General features: G+C 42.2%; 1 protein-coding gene across 5 annotated transcripts in view; it reads right to left on the bottom strand.

The window, feature by feature from the left end:
- Positions 1-17,851, bottom strand: part of LOC126425236 (uncharacterized) — a 91,380-nt gene that overhangs the window by 51,835 nt on the left and 21,694 nt on the right. For all 5 annotated transcript variants that reach the window (XM_050088197.1, XM_050088196.1, XM_050088199.1 and 2 more), the window contains exon 3: positions 716-1,101. In XM_050088197.1, coding sequence (XP_049944154.1) covers positions 716-1,083 — 368 coding nt within the window. In that variant the 5' untranslated portion in view covers positions 1,084-1,101. The remainder of the gene's footprint in view (positions 1-715; positions 1,102-17,851) is intronic.

Here is a 17,851-nt window from a genome sequence, read left to right as displayed (position 1 = left end):
AAAAGCTATTCATAATATGGTCACACTTAATCATATTTTTTTATGATTTAATGTAGGTAAATTACATACAGATAGCAGCTTTCTATCCACTGTCACAGACATGCTATTAACTTCACTATTAGTAATCACTTCATCACTGTCAGGATTTTCATCAATCTCTACCCAAACAAAGAACACTGTTCTCACCAGGAACTGGACGTGCAATACTTCTTGAACCGTATTTTTAGAAAGCTTCTCTATTAGATGTACCTTTGCCTAAAAATAAATGTGAATTCCAAATCTGCTCTGTAACTGATACAAAATCTGAAGTTTGGCAACAATTTTGTTTCATTCTTACCACTCATCGGTGCTGGCTTAGAAAAAACTGCCTGTCCTGCATGTAAACAGAGGAACTGTGTACATGATAATAGTCTCTAGCTAAATGTAACATCGGCAATCAAAGGCAGCTATAGTATTATCCCATAGAGAACGATTAATTTGCAAACACAAGTGATATTGTTGCTCCAAATTGCTAAGCATTACAGCCGAAGTTTCTACAATGTGAAAATAAATCAGTGCTTTATAGGATTGTGCAAATAAGATGAACCATAATTTTTTGTAGCTGAACTTTGAAGACACAGTAATAAGGCAGACCTACAAACCGAACATCAATAATAGGGACACTGAAAATAGATACGCCAAAACGAGACAGTATTAACTATGGCAGAAATTGTACCTAATTGTGGAATTGATGCGATACTCTGGAGGAGGGTCCCAGTCGACATCGTGCATCTGCAACGGAGACGAGCGCCACGGCCCGGCAAAACGTTCGTACATCGGCGTCTGACCGAAGTACCCCATGGCGACTGCGTCGCCTTCCAGGTAGTGGGAGTTGACGGGGTCGCGACAGATGCCGTTGTCGCCCCGCGCACGCAGCAGGTGCTCTGCCCACAGCTTGAAGTTCTCCGGACTTATCCTGGAGGTGGGGCCCGCCACACAAGAGGCGATCGCCGCAGCTCCTCTGAGGATGTTGCTCGAAGCACCCACCACGGCACTGCCCGCAATGCCCACGCTGGCTGCTCCTGCACCACTGCCAGCTGCCATGTCCTTCCTCACTGTGAACTGTGTACAGAACAACAGTTAGCCCTCCTATTAAAGTGTGTGTGTGTGTGTGTGTGTGTGTGTGTGTGTGTGTGTGTGTGTGTGTGTGTGTGATTTCATTTGTTGGTTTATATATATTACTCAAGTGACCAGATTGCCTGCTACAAAACATGGGCTATTTGGTTCTTCCCATTCGATGCTAGTTGCCCTGAACTCCACATTGCTTTTTCGTATTCATGTTCATTTCTGCCCTTTTTCTCGTATCTACCCTGCCCCGTCTCCAACTCCATTTCCTCCTACACGTTACTTGCACGATGCATTTTATTTCTCCACCTGTTTACTTCTCACGCTGTTCTATCATATCTGGACTGGGCCTGTGCTTAACATCTACATCAACATCAACACGATTATTTTGCAGTTCACAATCAAGTGCCTGGCAGAGGGTTCATCAACCACCTTTAATCTACTTCTCTACCATTCCACTCTCGAACAGCATGCAGGAAAAACAAACACTTAAATCTTTTTGTGCAAGCTCTGGTTTTCTTATTTTATTATGATGATCATTTCTCCGAATGTAGGTGGGAGCCAACAAAATATTTTCACACTCTGAGGAGAAAGAAGGCAACTGAAATTTCTGGAAGTTCATGTTGCAGTGAAAAACACCTTTGTTTTAATGATGACACCCCAGTTCATGTATCACATCCTTGGCACTCTCTTCCCTATTTCACAACAATACAAAACATGTGGCCCTTCTTTGAACTTACTCAATGGACTCTGTCAATCCTATCTGATTCAGATTCCACATTGCACAGCAATGCTCCAGAAGAGGGCGGACAAGTGTAGTGTAAGTTGTCTTTTTAGTAAACCTGTTACATTTCCTAAGTGTTCGGCCACTAAATTGCAGTCTTTGGTTTGCTTTCTCCACAACATTATCTATGTGATCATTTCAAGTTATTTGTAATTGTAAACCCCATGTATTTAGTTGAGTTTACAGTCTTTAGATTTGCATGATTCATCATGTAACTGAAATTTACCAGTGCCTTTTTTTTAGTGTTCAAACAGATGACCTCTCACTTTCAATGATTTAGACTCAATTACCACTTTTTGCAACATACAGATACTGTGTGTCAATCATTTTGCAATTCATTTTGATCATCTGACGACATTACATGAAGCCAGATAACAGCACCATCTGCAAACATACCAGGAGTACTGCTGAGATTGTCTCCTAAATTGTTTATGTACATCAGGAATTCTTCCTTGGGGAATGCCAGGTATTACTTCCATTTTCACTTGATGACTTTCTGTCAATTATTACAAACTGTGACTTTTCTGACTGGACATCATGAATTCAGTCACACAACTGAAACAATACCCCATAGGCATGCAATTTAATTAGAAGTCACTTGTGAGGAACAATGTCAAAAGCCTTGTGGAAATCTAAAAACATGTGATCAATTTGACGTTAACTAATGAGGAGGTATTGAATAGAATTGGAGAGAAGAGAAATTTGTGGTACAACTTGACTAGAAAAAGGGTTCGGTTGATAGGGCATATTCTAAGGGATCATCAATTTAGTATTGGAGGGCAGCGTGGAGGGTAAAAAATCGTAGGTGGAGACCAAGAGATGAATACACTAAACAGATTCAGAAGGATGTAGATTGCAGTAGGTACTGGGAGATGATGAACCTTGCACAGGATAGAGTAGCATGGAGAGTTGCATCAAACTAGTCTCTGGACCACAACAACAACAACAAAAACACAATTTGACATCCCCTTTCAATAGCACTCATTACTTCGTGAGAATAAAGAGATAGTTGTGTTTCATAAGAATGATATTTTCTGAGGTTGTGTTGGCCATTTGTCAATAAATCATTTTCTTCAAGATTCCAAAATCAATGTTAGTGTTGTTGTTGACTTCACTCGAGAGACTGTGCAAGCTTCTTCATCTCGCAGTACCTACTGCAACCTACATTCTTCATAATCTGCTTAGTGCATTCATCTTTTGATCTCCCACTACGACTTTTAGCCTCCACGCTGCCCTCCAATGCTAAATGGTGATCCCTTGATGCCTCAGAACATATCCTACCAACTGATCCCTCCCTGTAGTCAAGTTGTGCCACAAATTCCTCTTCTCCCCAATTCTATTCAGTACCTTCTTATTAGTTACATGATCTACCCATCTAATCTTCGGCACTCTTCTGCAGCACCAAATTTCAAAAGCTTCTATTCTCTTCTTGTCTAAACTATGTATTGTCCATGTTTCACTTCCATACATGGCTACATTCCATACAAATACTTTCAGAAACGACTTCCTGACATTTAAAACTATACTCGATGTTAACAAATTTCTCTTCTTCAGAAACGCTTTCCTTGCAATTGCCAGTCTACATTTTATATCCTCTCTGCTTCGACCATCATCAATTATTTTGCTCCCCAAATAGCAAAACTCCTTTACTACTTTAAGTGTCTCATTTCCTAATCTAATTCCCTCAGCATCACCTGACTTAATTTGACTACATTCCATTATCCTCGTTTTGCTTTTGTTGATGTTCATCTTTTATCCTCCTTTCAAGACACTGTCCATTCTGTTCAACAACTCTTCCAAGTCCTTTCCTGTCTCTGACAGAATTACGTCATCGGTGAACCTTGAAGATTTTATTTCTTCTCCATGGATTTTAATACCTACTCTGCATTTTTCTTTTGTTTCCTTTACTGCTTGTTCAATATACAAATTGAATAACTTTGGGGAGAGGCTACAACCCTATCTCACTCCCTTCCCAACCACTGCTTCCCCATCGTGCCCCCCCCCCCCGACTCTTTGACAGCCACCTGGTTTCTGTACAAATTGTAAATAGCCTTTCCCTCCCTGTATTTGACCCCTGCCACCTTCAGAATTTGAAAGAGAGTATTGCAGTCAACATTTTCAAATGCTTTCTCTAAGTATACAAATGCTGTCTGAAATTCTCTACAACCGCTGGTTCTTTCAGTTTATCCAGGTCCCATCTCCTTAAATTCCCACCTTTTTGCAGTTTCTTCAGTTTTAATCTGCAGTTCATAACCAATAGATTGTGGTCAGATTCCACATTTGCCCCTGGAAATGTCTTACAATTTAAAACCTGGTTCCTAAATCTCTGTCTCACCATTATATAATCTATCTGAAACCTTCCAGTGTCTCCAGGCCTCTTCCAAGTACACAACCTTCTTTCATGATTCCTGAACGAAATGTTAGCTGTGATTAAGTTATGCTCTGTGCAAAATTCTACCAGGCAGCTTCCTCTTTCTTTCCTTATCTGCATTCCATATTCACCTACTACTTTTCTTCTCTTCCTTTTCCTACTATCAAATTCCAGTACCCCATAACTATTAAATTTTCATCTCCTTTCACTATCTGGATAATTTCTTTTATCTCATCATACATTTCATCAATCTCTTCGTCATCTGCAGAGTTAGTTGGCATATAAACTTGTACTACGGTGGTAGGCATGGGCCTTGTGTTTATCTTAGCTACAATAATGCGTTCACTATGCTGTTCGTAGTACCTTACCCGCACTCCTATATTTTTTATTCATTATTAAATCTACTGCTGCATTGCCCCTATTTGAATTTGTATTTATAACCCTGTATTCACCAGACCAGACCAGAAGAATTGTTCCTCCTGCCACCGAACTTCACTAATTCCCACTGTATCTAACCTTAACCTATCCATTTGCGTTTTTAAATTTTCTAGCCTACCTGCCCGATTAAGGGATCTGAAATTCCACGCTCCAATCTGTGGAATGCCAGTTTTCTTTCTCCTTATAACATCATCCTGACTAGTCCCTGCCCGGAGATCCAAATGGGGGACTATTTTACCTCCAAACTATTTTACCCAAGAGGATGCCATCATCATTTAACCATACAGTAAGGCTGCATGTTAATGTTACAAGGCCAGACCAGTCAATCATCCAGACTGTTGCCCCTGCAACTACTGAAAAGGCTCTTCAGGAACCACATGTTGATACCCATCCATTGTAGTTGCACCTATGGTACGGTTATCTGTATCACTGAGGCACGCAAGCCTCATCACCAATGGCAAGGTGCATGGTTCACGGGGGGATGTTAGTGATATGGGTCTGTAATTCAGCAATTACTCCTACTTCCTTGCTTGGGTAGTGTACTATCTTTGACCTTCTCCTCCTCCTTTTCATCTTTGTTTCCCCACGTCCTCACAACAGGTAAGCCCTGTCACTCTGTGGTGCAAGTGGCCCACCATTCCCTTATAATCTTCCCTCTATCCTTCTGAGCAAGGAACAAACAGTTTCGAAAGCCGGGGTAGTGTCATATACTTTTATATGTGTCTAATTTCTGATTGCAAGTTTTTAAAACTAATCATGGCTAAGTTTGTGTTTTACAAATGACAAAGTTTATCTAATATAGTGGTGGGCTAACTATGGAACTCTAAGTAATCAACTAGTATTTTACACTACATTCCATAGGATCACCCTATTATTGTCACGGGATCATAAAACATTTCCATACATTACATGAATAATGATAATTTTCCGTATACGATGTTAATGTGACATTACTGGCAGTGGGCACAGAATAGTGAAGCCAATGGTGATGGCTATAAATCAGTCTAGCATTCACCTGCAATGATTTTGAAGAACTACTTTAATCTCCAATCATGGGGGCTAGGACAAGGAACAATCCTGTATCTAGGGTAACAAGAACAATATTTGGAAAAATGCTTCATGCATTTCTTGTCACAATGGATTTGTATTTACTCTCCAGTTGTGGCTACTTCATCCTTCGTCAACATCAGGAGTTAACTACAGGCTGTGAGGTACTTGATTTAACTGGAAGAATTACGTCACGGAGACATCGTGAAGTCACGTTACTTCCATACCAGAGATTATGTCAATGTCTCTGATGAAAGCACATTGGTAGTGATGCCGATTTCATTAGATGGTAGAGAACAGCTGTTTTCTCTGTTGCCCCTCAGCATCAAGTACACATATCTGTTGTGACTCGCCGATCTTTCAAAGTGCCGCCGCACAGTTACGCATGTCCTCTACACGCGGCGTTGTCTACCAGCCACGCAGCAGCAGCGCCACCTAAGCGGCCAGCCAGCCAGCCAGCCAGCGGCCAGAATCGGACTCAGTTATGATTTGACTGTTAAAGTGTACACACGTCTTACTCTGTTTACTTGATCTGTGACTTGCATGTATTGCGTCTTCCTTGAAATATATTTGTTCAACTTGAAGTTATAACAATTGGCGACGAGGATGGGATTTTTCTTTTCCATCATTGACCCACATGTTTCCATGGCTACTTTAGAGCAACTATTGCGAGGTCTCGTAGAACAGCAAACGCTTCTCACAAATGCGATACGTGATTTCGTCGCGGCATCAAATGTGGGGCGTCTCTCGTCGTTGTCTCTACCTCCTTTTCCTCCTTATGACGAGATGGCGGAAGACTGGTCTGATTACGAAAAACGTCTTTGACAGCACTTCTTGGCATTTCATGTCGCAGACGAACAAACATGTAAGTCTCTGTTCCTTTCATGGATTTCACCTCAAATGTATAGGTTGTTGTTGCAATTGGCTCCTTTGAAAGATCCTGCATCTTTGTCCTTTGCTGAAATGTGCTCACTTCTGTCCGTCTATTTTCAAAAGCAAACACATGTGGTAGACTCTTGTGTCGCCTTTTATCGTTTTCTAAAACGACCGAATCAATCCTATCGCGCTTGGGCTGCTGAACTTCATGGCCTCAGTAGAAAGTGTCAATCTGTTACTGAAGTTCACAAAGAATCCTATGCCGATTCCATGGTACGGGATGCTATTATCCGATAGGCGCCCAACAAAGAAGTTAGGCAACGTCCCCTTCAGTTGGCAAATCCAACTCTAGATTAAGTCCTATCCATCACTCAGTATTCTGAAATTTCTCGTGCTGCTGGAGCTCAAACAGAGGCATGGGGCAACGTCGGGGAAATACAACCTCTGTGCGATGTTGCCGAAGCGTGTGACGTGTCCCCGCCGACCGACGTAGCCGCAGTACGCTCCTGAGCGCAGCCTCGGCCTAACCGTAAACATACCTCTAAGAAACTGCAGCAAAACCCACGGCAACTTCCTTCATGTCCACGGTGTTTTACGAAACATTCACGAGAAGATTGTCCATAACGTTGGGCCGTGTGTCACAAATGCAAAAAAAAAAGGATCATGTGTCATCCGTTTGCAAATCCGACCGCATACATGATGTTCATGAACATGACGCTGATTCTGATTCTGTGTTGTCTGTCAATTGTACTTCTTCTTTTTCAGGGAAGTTATTCCTCACTGTCGAAATACTTGGTCGAGATGTTCGCATGCAGGTGGATACTGGTTCTGCTGCCACTATCATCAATTCTCAGACGTATCTTCAGTTGGGTTCTCCAATCCTGTTACCTGTCACTAGGCAATTACGGACTTACAATAAACAGAAGATTTCTCTTTTGGGACAATTTGATGCTGAGGTATCTTACAAATCTGTCGTTCGCACTGTTCCCGTATTTGTGGTCGACCATAGCAACGCGGAGAATCTTTTTGGTTTCGATGCCTTTCACGTTTTTGGGTTCTCCATAGATGACTCTGTCAATATTGTCTCTGATGCTATTCCTTACGCTCAATTGGATTCCTTGTCGACGACATTTTCGTCCCTTTTTTCTCCTGGGTTAGGCCGTGCAAATGACTTAGAAGCTCATATCACACTCAAACCCACTGCTCGGTATAAGTTTTTTCAGGCTCGGCCCATTCCTGTGGCCCTTCGTGATCAGGTCAAACGGGAGCTGGATCATCTCACTGCTTCAGGGGTCTTGCTTCCTGTCACTTCCAGTGAGTGGTCCTCTCCTGTCGTTGCCGTTGCTAAGCCAAATGGTGATATTTGTCTCTGTGGCGATGTCAAAGCCACTGTAAATGCCCAATGCCTTATCGACACTTACCCTATGCCTCGACCTTAAGAATTGTTCACTAAACTTGCTAGAGGCCAGTATTTTTCTAAACTTGACCTGTCAGAAACTTATCATCAACTTCCTCTCGACGCTGCTTCCCGGCAGTTTCTGGTCCTTAACACGCCTTTCGGCTTCTATCAATACCAACGACTGCCATTCGGGGTTGCCAGCGCCCCTGCTCTCTTTCAGCGATTCTTGGAACAATTATTGCTGACTGTCCCTGGGTGTATAAATTACCAGGATGACATTGTTGTCAGTGGCTCCACCACTGACGAAAATCTTCAAAATCTCTGCACCCTTTTTTGTCTTACAGACTGCCGGTCTTAAGTGTAATCTTCAGAAATCAAAATTTTTTCAGGCATCTATCACGTACTTGGGGTTTCAACTCTCTCGGGATGGTATTCATCCGCTTCAGCAAACTGTCACTGCGATCGATGCCCTTCCTCGCCCTACATCTGTTAAGGAACTGCAGGCCTTCTTGGGGAAAATAGCATACTATCACAAGTTTTTACCGTCTGCTGCTTCGGTGGCTCAGCCGTTGCATCGCCTGTTGCATAAAAATGTGCCTTTTCACTGGTCCGCATCATGCAATGCAGCTTTCCAGAAATTGAAGACTGCTGAAACAGGCCCCGTGCCTGACTACTTATCGACCCGGCCAACATCTTGTTCTTGCCTTGGACGCCTCTCAATACGGGGTCGGTGCAGTCCTTGCGCACCGTTTTTCTGACGGATCTGAACAACCCACTGCTTATGCATCCAAAACGCTCACGGATGCCCAACGAAAGTATTCTCAAATTGAAAAAGAAGCTTTGGCCATTATCTATGTTCTTCATAAGTTTGGTGTTTTTCTCTATGGATCCAAATTTCATCTTGTTACGGATCACAAACCACTTGTTTCCTTGTTTCATCCATCAACGTCAGTTCCTGACAAGGCTGCACACCGCCTCCAGCGTTGGGCTCTTTACTTGTCTCATTTCAATTATGAGATTCATTTACAGCCGACAGCTCAACATGCGACTGCTGATGCACTGTCTCGCCTTCCCATGGGTCCTGATCTGGCATTCGATAGGGACGAACTTTTGTGTTTCCACCTTGATGTTGCCGAGCAGCGGGTTGTGGAGGGGTTCCCCATCACCGGGGACCGGCTGGCGGCTGCTACAGGTTCTGACCCTACCCTCTCCCAGGTTTTACGCTGTATTCAGAAGGGTTGGCCAGATCGTCTGTCCGCTAAGACTTCTGATCCGTTGTGGAACTACTACGCTTTGCGTTACCGCCTCACGGCTAAGGATGGTGTTATCCTCCTTTCCACCGAAAATGCTTCGCCACGTGTTGTGGTACCTGCATCTTTGCGTGCTCCGGTCTTGCGCCTTCTTCACCAAGGGCACTGGGGTGTCTCTCGCACAAAATCTCTGGTGCGCCGTCATGTATACTGGCCTGGCATCGACTCTGAAATCGCACACACGGTCGCTGCCTGCGGCCTTTGTGCATCACAGGCCGCTGTCCTGAAGTCATCTGAGAAGCCCTGGGAGCGTATTCATGCTGACTTCACAGGACCTTTTTTAGGTACTTATTGGCTTCTCGTTATTAACGGCTACTCTAACTTTCCTTTCATTGTCCGTTGCACGTCGCCTACCACCGCAGCAACCACCAATGCTCTAGCTCGCATTTTCTCTTTGGAAGGCCTTCCCTCTACTCTTGTTACTGATAATGGTCCGCAATTTGCCTCTTCCGATTTTGCAGATTGTTGTGCCCGTCGCGGCGTCATGCATGTCACGGCCCCTCCGTTCCAGCCACAGTCAAACAGTGAGGCTGAACGACTGGTCCGCACAATTAAGGCTCAGATGAGGAAACTCCTGACTTCTTCTGCTGCTGATGATGTGCTTCTCAAATTTCTGACTTCTTACCATTTCACCCCCACGGGCGACCACAGCCGGGCTGAGCTCTTACATGGCCGACAGCCCCGCACACTACTTCGTCTTCTGTGGCCTTCCACCTCACAGCCACAGGTGCCTTCGCTTGACCAGTTCACCGCCGACGACCTTGTATGGGTATGGGGATATGGCAGGCGGCCAAAATGGAGTCCTGGCCGCATCTTACGACACCGTGGCCAACGCCTGTATGAAAGCCAGACGGACACGGGTGTTGCAGTGCGTCATTCGGACCAGCTTCGGCCTCGTGTGCCGGCAACACCTGTTCCGGATGCCACTACATCAGCGTCGGCTCTACCTGACGCTCGGGATAGTGGAATCTCTCATTGCTCACAACACAGTCCTCTCACCATCATATCGGTGCCAGCACAAGAACTGACGTGACCAGGACATGTGCCCATGCAGGAACAAGATGACCACCATCTGTCGGAGCAACTCTACTCGCCTCCTTCTCCTACGGATGCGGACACATCGCCCATGTCTCCTGTTATAACAACCGGACTTGCCGCAACGGGCAGATTGGTGCACAGGGCCCCAGCAGATTCGACCCCTATGTCTCCTGTCATCTCAACCCGTTATCATCGGGGACACTTCCGTCCGTACGGGAAGCCTCCTCCTTGAGACTTTACAGCCAGTCAAACAATACCTATAGACGTTAGCAATCTACAGGCCACCTCCATCAAGACCTGTGCAAAAACTTCAAAGGGGGGAAAAGTGTTGTGACTCGCCAATCTTTCAAAGTGCCGCTGCGCAGTTACGCGCGTCCTCTACATGCGGCGCTGTCTGCCAGCCATGCAGCAGCAGCGCCACCTAAGCGGCCAGTTATGATTTGACTGTTAAAGTGTACACACGTCTTACTCTGTTTACTTGATCTCTGACTTTGATGTATTGCGTCTTCCTTGAAATATATTTGTTCAACTTGAAGTTATAACAATATCCACCACATCTCTAAGGCTATAGCAATTGTGCTGGTTAAAGTTGTTCCACATTGATCACAGAATCCCAAGTTTCTTTGATGATGTAATCCCAGTAGGTACATGCACAGGATAATATTTCCAGTTCTCCGAACATGAGGCTGTCCTCAGCAATAGCACGTACATCAAAATCTCGTTATTTCATGTAGCATCGATGCTCTGCGCAGCATTCTGAAATTGTTCGTAATGATTGAATGCTACTCATTCATGAGGAATTGTATGAATTCCAGGAACACTGAGAGCAAAATTATCTTTTATTGGGTGGTTGGAAAATGGTTTCAATGCCATGTCTGCCCAGGACTCTACCTATTTTATTTACAGTAGCCCCGAAGAAAGTGAAGAATGCGATAGGCTGGTCACCTTCTGGTGACTGTATCTCTGGTTTTTTTTTTTTTTTTTCTTCTTCTTCTTCGACAGGGCTAACTTCAATCTCGCTCACTGATAAAATTATTTGACTGGACAATAAAAAATCTATTCACCAAGTGCTGTCAAAACACACACATAAAAGACTGTTGTGATTGGCAAGTTTTCGGAGCCTGTGGCTCTTTCTTCACACAGAAGGGTTGAAGGGGAAGGAAGAAGGGTGAAGGAAGAAGACTGGAGAGGTGTAGGAAAAGGAGTAGATTTTGGGAAAGCCACCCAGAACCATGGGTCAGGGGAGACTTACAATACGGGATGAGAAGGAAAGACTGAAATGAAATGAAATGTCGTGTGGTTAGCTATTTCCCTATAACGCCACTCTTGGACAGCATGCAGGAAAAATGAACAGTTAAAACCTTTTTGTGTGAGCTCTGATTTCTATTATTTTACTGCAGTGATCATTTCTCCATATGTAGGTGGGTACCAAAAAAATATTTTCACACTCAAAGAGGAGAAAGTTAGCAATTGAAATTTTGTGAAAAGAACCTGCCACAATGTAAATTGCCTTTGTTTTAACAATTCCAGTCCCAACTTGCACATCATATCCATGAAAATCTCTTCTCTATTTCGCAACAATACAAAATAAGCTGCCCTTCCTTGAACTTTTTCAATGTTCTCTGTTAGTTCTATTTGATGTCATTTCCACACCACACAGCAATATTCCAGAAGATAATGGACAAGTGTAGTGTAGGTGGTCCCTTTGGTAAGCCTGTTGCTTATTTACGTGTTCTGCCAATAAATTACACTGTGCAAAACTTTTATTGTTCAGTCCAAAAAAGTTTTCCCCACAACATTAATTATGTAAACATTCCAACTTAAGTTATTTATAATTTTAATCTCTACATATTTGGTTGGATTCTCAGCCTTTACATTTGCGTGATTTAACATGTAATCTGTCATCTTAACGAGCCTACAAAAACTGGAATATTATAAATCATTAACCCTTGCCAACACATTAATATAAAGTATAAGAAGTCTATTACAAACACTTACTTAACACTGCTACTGGTTTAACAGATGTCACATCATCTTCACAGAATCACATGTTGTCCACAAATATACATATTCTATATTATAATTATGTAATATACATACACAATATATCATTTTAAACACAATTCACAATTGGCTGATAGTGCAATGTGCTTTTGATCTGTCTTTCGCCATAATCATTCTAACACAAGGCAGCTTCAAAACGGGTTAACTCAGCTGACAAACTTTCAGTGTCTGAGATGATGTGGGCCCTATGAACCAAGGTACAAAGCATGAAGGTTCATGTCATCTCAGACCCGGAAAGTATGTCAGCTGAGTTAGCCTGTCTCAAAGACACTTTTTGTCAGAAAGGTGATAGTGAAAGAAGGATTAAACAAACATTGTGCTTTCACCAACAGTGAATCTGGTAGGCGATGCTAATAACAAAGTGGCATCAAAGTCTACGGCCTTTTTACCTTACACAGGAACCATTTCAACAGAACTGGTTACTTTCTGAGGAAATGTGATGAGAAATGTGTCTTTCAACCACCATATAAGATTAGGGTACTTTTGGGATTCGTAAAGGATGATCTTGCTTTGTGCAAGGCAGATGTCTATTGTATTCCTTGCAGTTGCGGCATGCCATTTATTGGTTGCAGGACCATAGCGAACTGGTGAATTGAACATAAGCATCACACATGCTTACAACAACCAAGCAAATCTGCTATTGCAGAATACTGCCTTGGCAATGGCCATCCTATGGAATATAAAAACACAGAGATTCTGGCATTCCAGGTATTGGGATAGTGTTATTAAGAAAGCAGTTGAAATAAATTAGCAAGTGACCTTATAAAAAGAGATGGGATGTCTTGCTTCAATTATGCACTGAATCTTGCTCTATAACTGGTCAAACAGCAGGGGGACAGAATTAATGCTACCTCACCTGCCAGTTATCATCATCATCATCACAGTATGGAAGCACTGTTTGCATAGCCATTCAAACATCTGTTTCACTGTTGCTATGTTACAGTACATTAAGTTAAGTTTGAATAAGGAACCAGAATTGGCGCTCAGGCAAATTATGCGAATTGATTAATTCCTTTTGGAAAAGATTTTTATTGTGCTGAAATTAATGCTCAGCTAAAGGCATTGTTCAAACTTTAACATGCAAAAACAGTCACTGTTTGGATTTCAAGTAAGACTGATAGTCCAAATTTGGTCCACTGGTGTATCGAACCTTGGTCTAAGATAAGTTTTAACTGTTCGAAAAAAACTCTTGCTTCGTTTGGATTTTACATGCAAAAAACACATTTTTCTGGTAGGTTTTGGAAGTGTGCCACACTTCTATAATGTAAAATTGTAAAAATCAATACAAACTTTGCACAAAGGTAGACAAATGGGAAATGTCAAAACGATATTTTTTAATCCAATAAACTTTATCTGTTGTCAAGAAATGATGGTTTAAAATTGAGTTAAATGTAGCATGTAAAATTCATTCTAATGGGAATTGAATGTGTGGAAATGGTTTAAAGTGAATCAAATAAATAAAAAATGCATTCTTCAATAAAACTGAAAATTTGCTTTCAAAAAATCTAACTTCATTCACATTTTATGGGCAAAAAGCACGTTTTTGTGAGCTTTTTACATGTGCTGCTTGTCTGTTTTCAACTTGTGCAAATCAATTAAAATTTTGTAATAAGGTAGATAAATACAGGGTGATTCAAAAAGAATACCACAACTTTAAAAATGTGTATTTAATGAAAGAAACATAATATAACCTTCTGTTATACATCATTACAAAGAGTATTTAAAAAGGTTTTTTTTCACTCAAAAACAAGTTCAGAGATGTTCAATATGGCCCCCTCCAGACACTCGAGCAATATCAAGCCGATACTCCAACTCGTTCCAAACTCTCTGTAGCATATCAGGCATAACAGTTTGGATAGCTGCTGTTATTTCTCGTCTCAAATCATCAATGGTGGCTGGGAGAGGTGGCCGAAACACCATATCCTTAACATACCCCCATAAGAAAAAATCGCAGGGGGTAAGATCAGGGCTTCTTGGAGGCCAGTGATGAAGTACTATGTCACGGGCTGCCTGGCGGCCGATCCATCGCCTCGGGTAGTTGACGTTCAGGTAGTTACGGACAGATAAGTGCCAATGTGGTTGATTGTGGAATTTGCAGCTCTCTGCTAGCTCTGCGAGTCGATTTTCCTGGGCTGCGAACAAAGGCTTGCTGGATGGGTGCTACATTTTCATCACTCGTTCTCGGCCGTCCAGAACTTTTCCCTTTGCACAAACACCCATTCTCTGTAAACTGTTTATACCAACGTTTAATACACCACCTATCAGGAGGTTTAACACCATACTTCGTTCGAAATGCATGCTGAACAACTGTCGTCGATTCACTTCTGCCGTACTCAATAACACAAAAGCTTTCTGTTGAGCGGTCGCCATCTTAGCATCAACTGACGCTGGCGCCTAGTCAACAGCGCCTCAAGCGAACAAATGTACAACTAAATGAAACTTTATAGCTCCCTTAATTCGCCGACAGATAGTGCTTAGCTCTGCCTTTTGTCGTTGCAGACTTTTAAATTCCTAAAGTTGTGGTATTCTTTTTGAATCACCCTGTACATCTAATTAATGGTTTTTTTTTTATATTTTGTGAAAGTTTTACCCATTGCCACGATGTAGGTACCAATGTTTAAAAGACAATTAAAAAAAACCTACAGTGGATCACTCACTGCCCCTGACAACTGAACTCTACATTAGTTGTCAAGGGATGGCAGTCCAAGGTCAAAAGTATGGCAGAGTAAAAGTTGGGAACCAGAATGAAAATGATCCTATCATAGCCCAAAAAAAGGAGAGTATATCCTGGACAGAATTAGGGATGTAGAGGAAGGCAACTGGCTTTTCAAGTTATCTGGCAGCTTCAAAGCTATTTAAATCAAAACGTCTTGACATATTTGCACTTTTTAATGAGATAACCTTACCTTCCTTGTGCAGTGAGCTATCTTAAGACTCATTTCATTAGATGTATGGTGAACAAACAGACACAAATCTGTGTGCTTCTAGAGAGTGGGATGTGTTTATAATAGGAAGTATCTTAGAGTCGCGGTTATCTACCGTACTTTGTAGATCATAAGATGCTACGGACTCTACGATGCACCTTACTTTTCAAGCAATTATTTAGAAAAATAACATTTTCACCATTTTTATTATTAGACTGCAAAACCAGACTAAAAAAAATTCTTAGTTTATAAAACAAAACTGACCTTTAAAATCCCTAAAAATCATCATCTGAACTTTCTTCTTCTTCCTTTTTGTTGTCCTTTTTATATATAATATGGTCTTCACTGCTATTGGAAATGTCATTTCTGCTGCATTTTTTGAGCTCTCTCTCAATCTAGACCACGACTGTTTTATCCATTGACACATTTGTTTGACTATAGGTCATTTTACAGCTCCCTTCGGGGTGAATTTATGTTGGGTTTCATCCATCATCCATTTGTTCCATTCCTCTCTCATGTACACTTTAACTGGTTTATTTACTGAGACACCAAGGGCTTGTTTATTTATCAAGACATCAAGATGTTGCAACTGTGAAGTATGTCCTCCTGGAATAACAGCAAGTTCCGTATTTCCATGTCTCAATTTATGTTTCACAGAATTTTTCAAATGACTACCAAAAAGATCTAGCACAACAAGAGAACTCATCTTCAATAAAGCAAACAACACCACCTGGTGGTATTTCAGATGGTTTTGGCATTGTTTTGCACTTGAAAATGATCAATGGATTAAGTTTAGTACCATCAGCACAACATGAAAGGACAACAGCATGTCCACTTGTTTTTATAGTTACAGTTTTAGTACCTTTCATGGTAACAGTTCTGTTACTTGGCACATCAAATGTCTGACGAGTTTCATCCACATTCATCTTTTGGCTTATTTCCACACTGGTTTTCTTTTGATGCTGAATAATAAAGAAATGGGAAGATAATATTTTCTCTTCATACTCTTGTGGCATTTTCTGAGATACTTTGGTTTTGGTTCTCAAGTTAAGTCCATGACACTTCATAAACTTGAAACACTAACCAACTCCACCCTTAAAGTCTGTTACGTTCCACTGTAGCACTAGCTTACAAGGCGTATTCGAATCATTTTTGTATTGATGCCAGTGCCATGTTGATAGTGTCCTTGAATCCATTGCAATATGTCATCTTCTAGTTTTGGCCATTTTGCATTCAGTCCTATATTTGCACATTTGGTCTCCCTCATTTTTTTCAGTTATTCTTTACTAGCCTGCCAATCACAAGTGTTTTTTTTCTGTTGTTGGAGGGCAGAAATGCCACTCAGCGGCTCTGATTCCATGTTCTGCAAATGGTCTTACTTTCAATTTACGAGGGCGGTTCAGAAAGTAACCTCCGATTGGTCACAGTGCGGGTTGTGGGGGAGTAGCGACGCCATCTGTGCGTTCACGCACTCAACAGGTCAGTCGGCATCAAGCCGTGGTAGAGTGAACGTCGTACCTGCGCTAGTTTAGTTTATGTGGCAGTTTGAAATGTGTGCTGCAATAGAAAACCCCGCCAAATGTGAAGTGCGTGCTGTCATAAGGTTTTTTACAGTCAAAGGATATTCTGCAGCAGCTATTCATCGTGAGCTTTGTGCCGTGTACGGACCAAGAGTTATGAGTGAAGGAGTTGTCCGTGAATGGGCACGTTTATTTAAAAGTGGATGAGAAAACGTTCATGATGAAGAGAGGAGTGGTAGACCATCATTGGTGACTGACGAACTCGTTCAGACAGTTGATGCAAAAGTTCGTGAAAATCGACGTTTCTCAATGTCGGAGTTGTCTACTGGTTTTCCACAGATTTCTAAGACTCTCTTGTACGAGATAGTGACAGCAAGATTGGGTTACCGTAAGTTCTGTGCACGATGGGTGCCCAAAATTCTTATCGACCACCACAAAACTCAAAGAATGGCCTCTGCATTAGACTTTCTGTCACGTTATGAGGACGAAGGAGAACCATTGTTAAACAGAATCGTGACCGGTGACGAAACCTGGATTAAGTACGTGAACCCCGAGACAAAAGAACAATCAAAGATGTGGGCACATTCAAATTCGCCTACCAAACCAAGAAAAGCCTCGCAAGATTTTTCTGCCAGAAAACTGATGGCAACGGTGTTTTGGGATGCCAAAGGGGTGTTGTTGGTTGAATTCATGGAACGTGGTACGACCATTAATCAAGACGTGTACTGTGAAACAATAAAAAAGTTACGACGGGCTATACAGAACAAACGCCGTGGTATGCTGACTTCCGGTATCGTTTTTTTGCACGATAACGCCCGTCCTCACTCTGCTCGCAGAACAACGGCCCTTCTTGAGTCCTTCAAGTGGGATGTTATCAACCATCCACCTTACAGCCCAGACCTGGCGCCAAGTGATTATCACCTCTTCATGCATTTGAAGAAATGGCTCGGGTCACAGCGGTTTGATGACGACGAAG

The sequence above is a fragment of the Schistocerca serialis genome, chromosome 10 (assembly GCF_023864345.2).
Source record: "Schistocerca serialis cubense isolate TAMUIC-IGC-003099 chromosome 10, iqSchSeri2.2, whole genome shotgun sequence".
NCBI lineage: Eukaryota > Metazoa > Arthropoda > Insecta > Orthoptera > Acrididae > Schistocerca > Schistocerca serialis.
The sequence above is the reverse complement of the archived record's forward strand: the minus strand, read 5'-3'. Positions and strand labels throughout refer to the sequence as shown.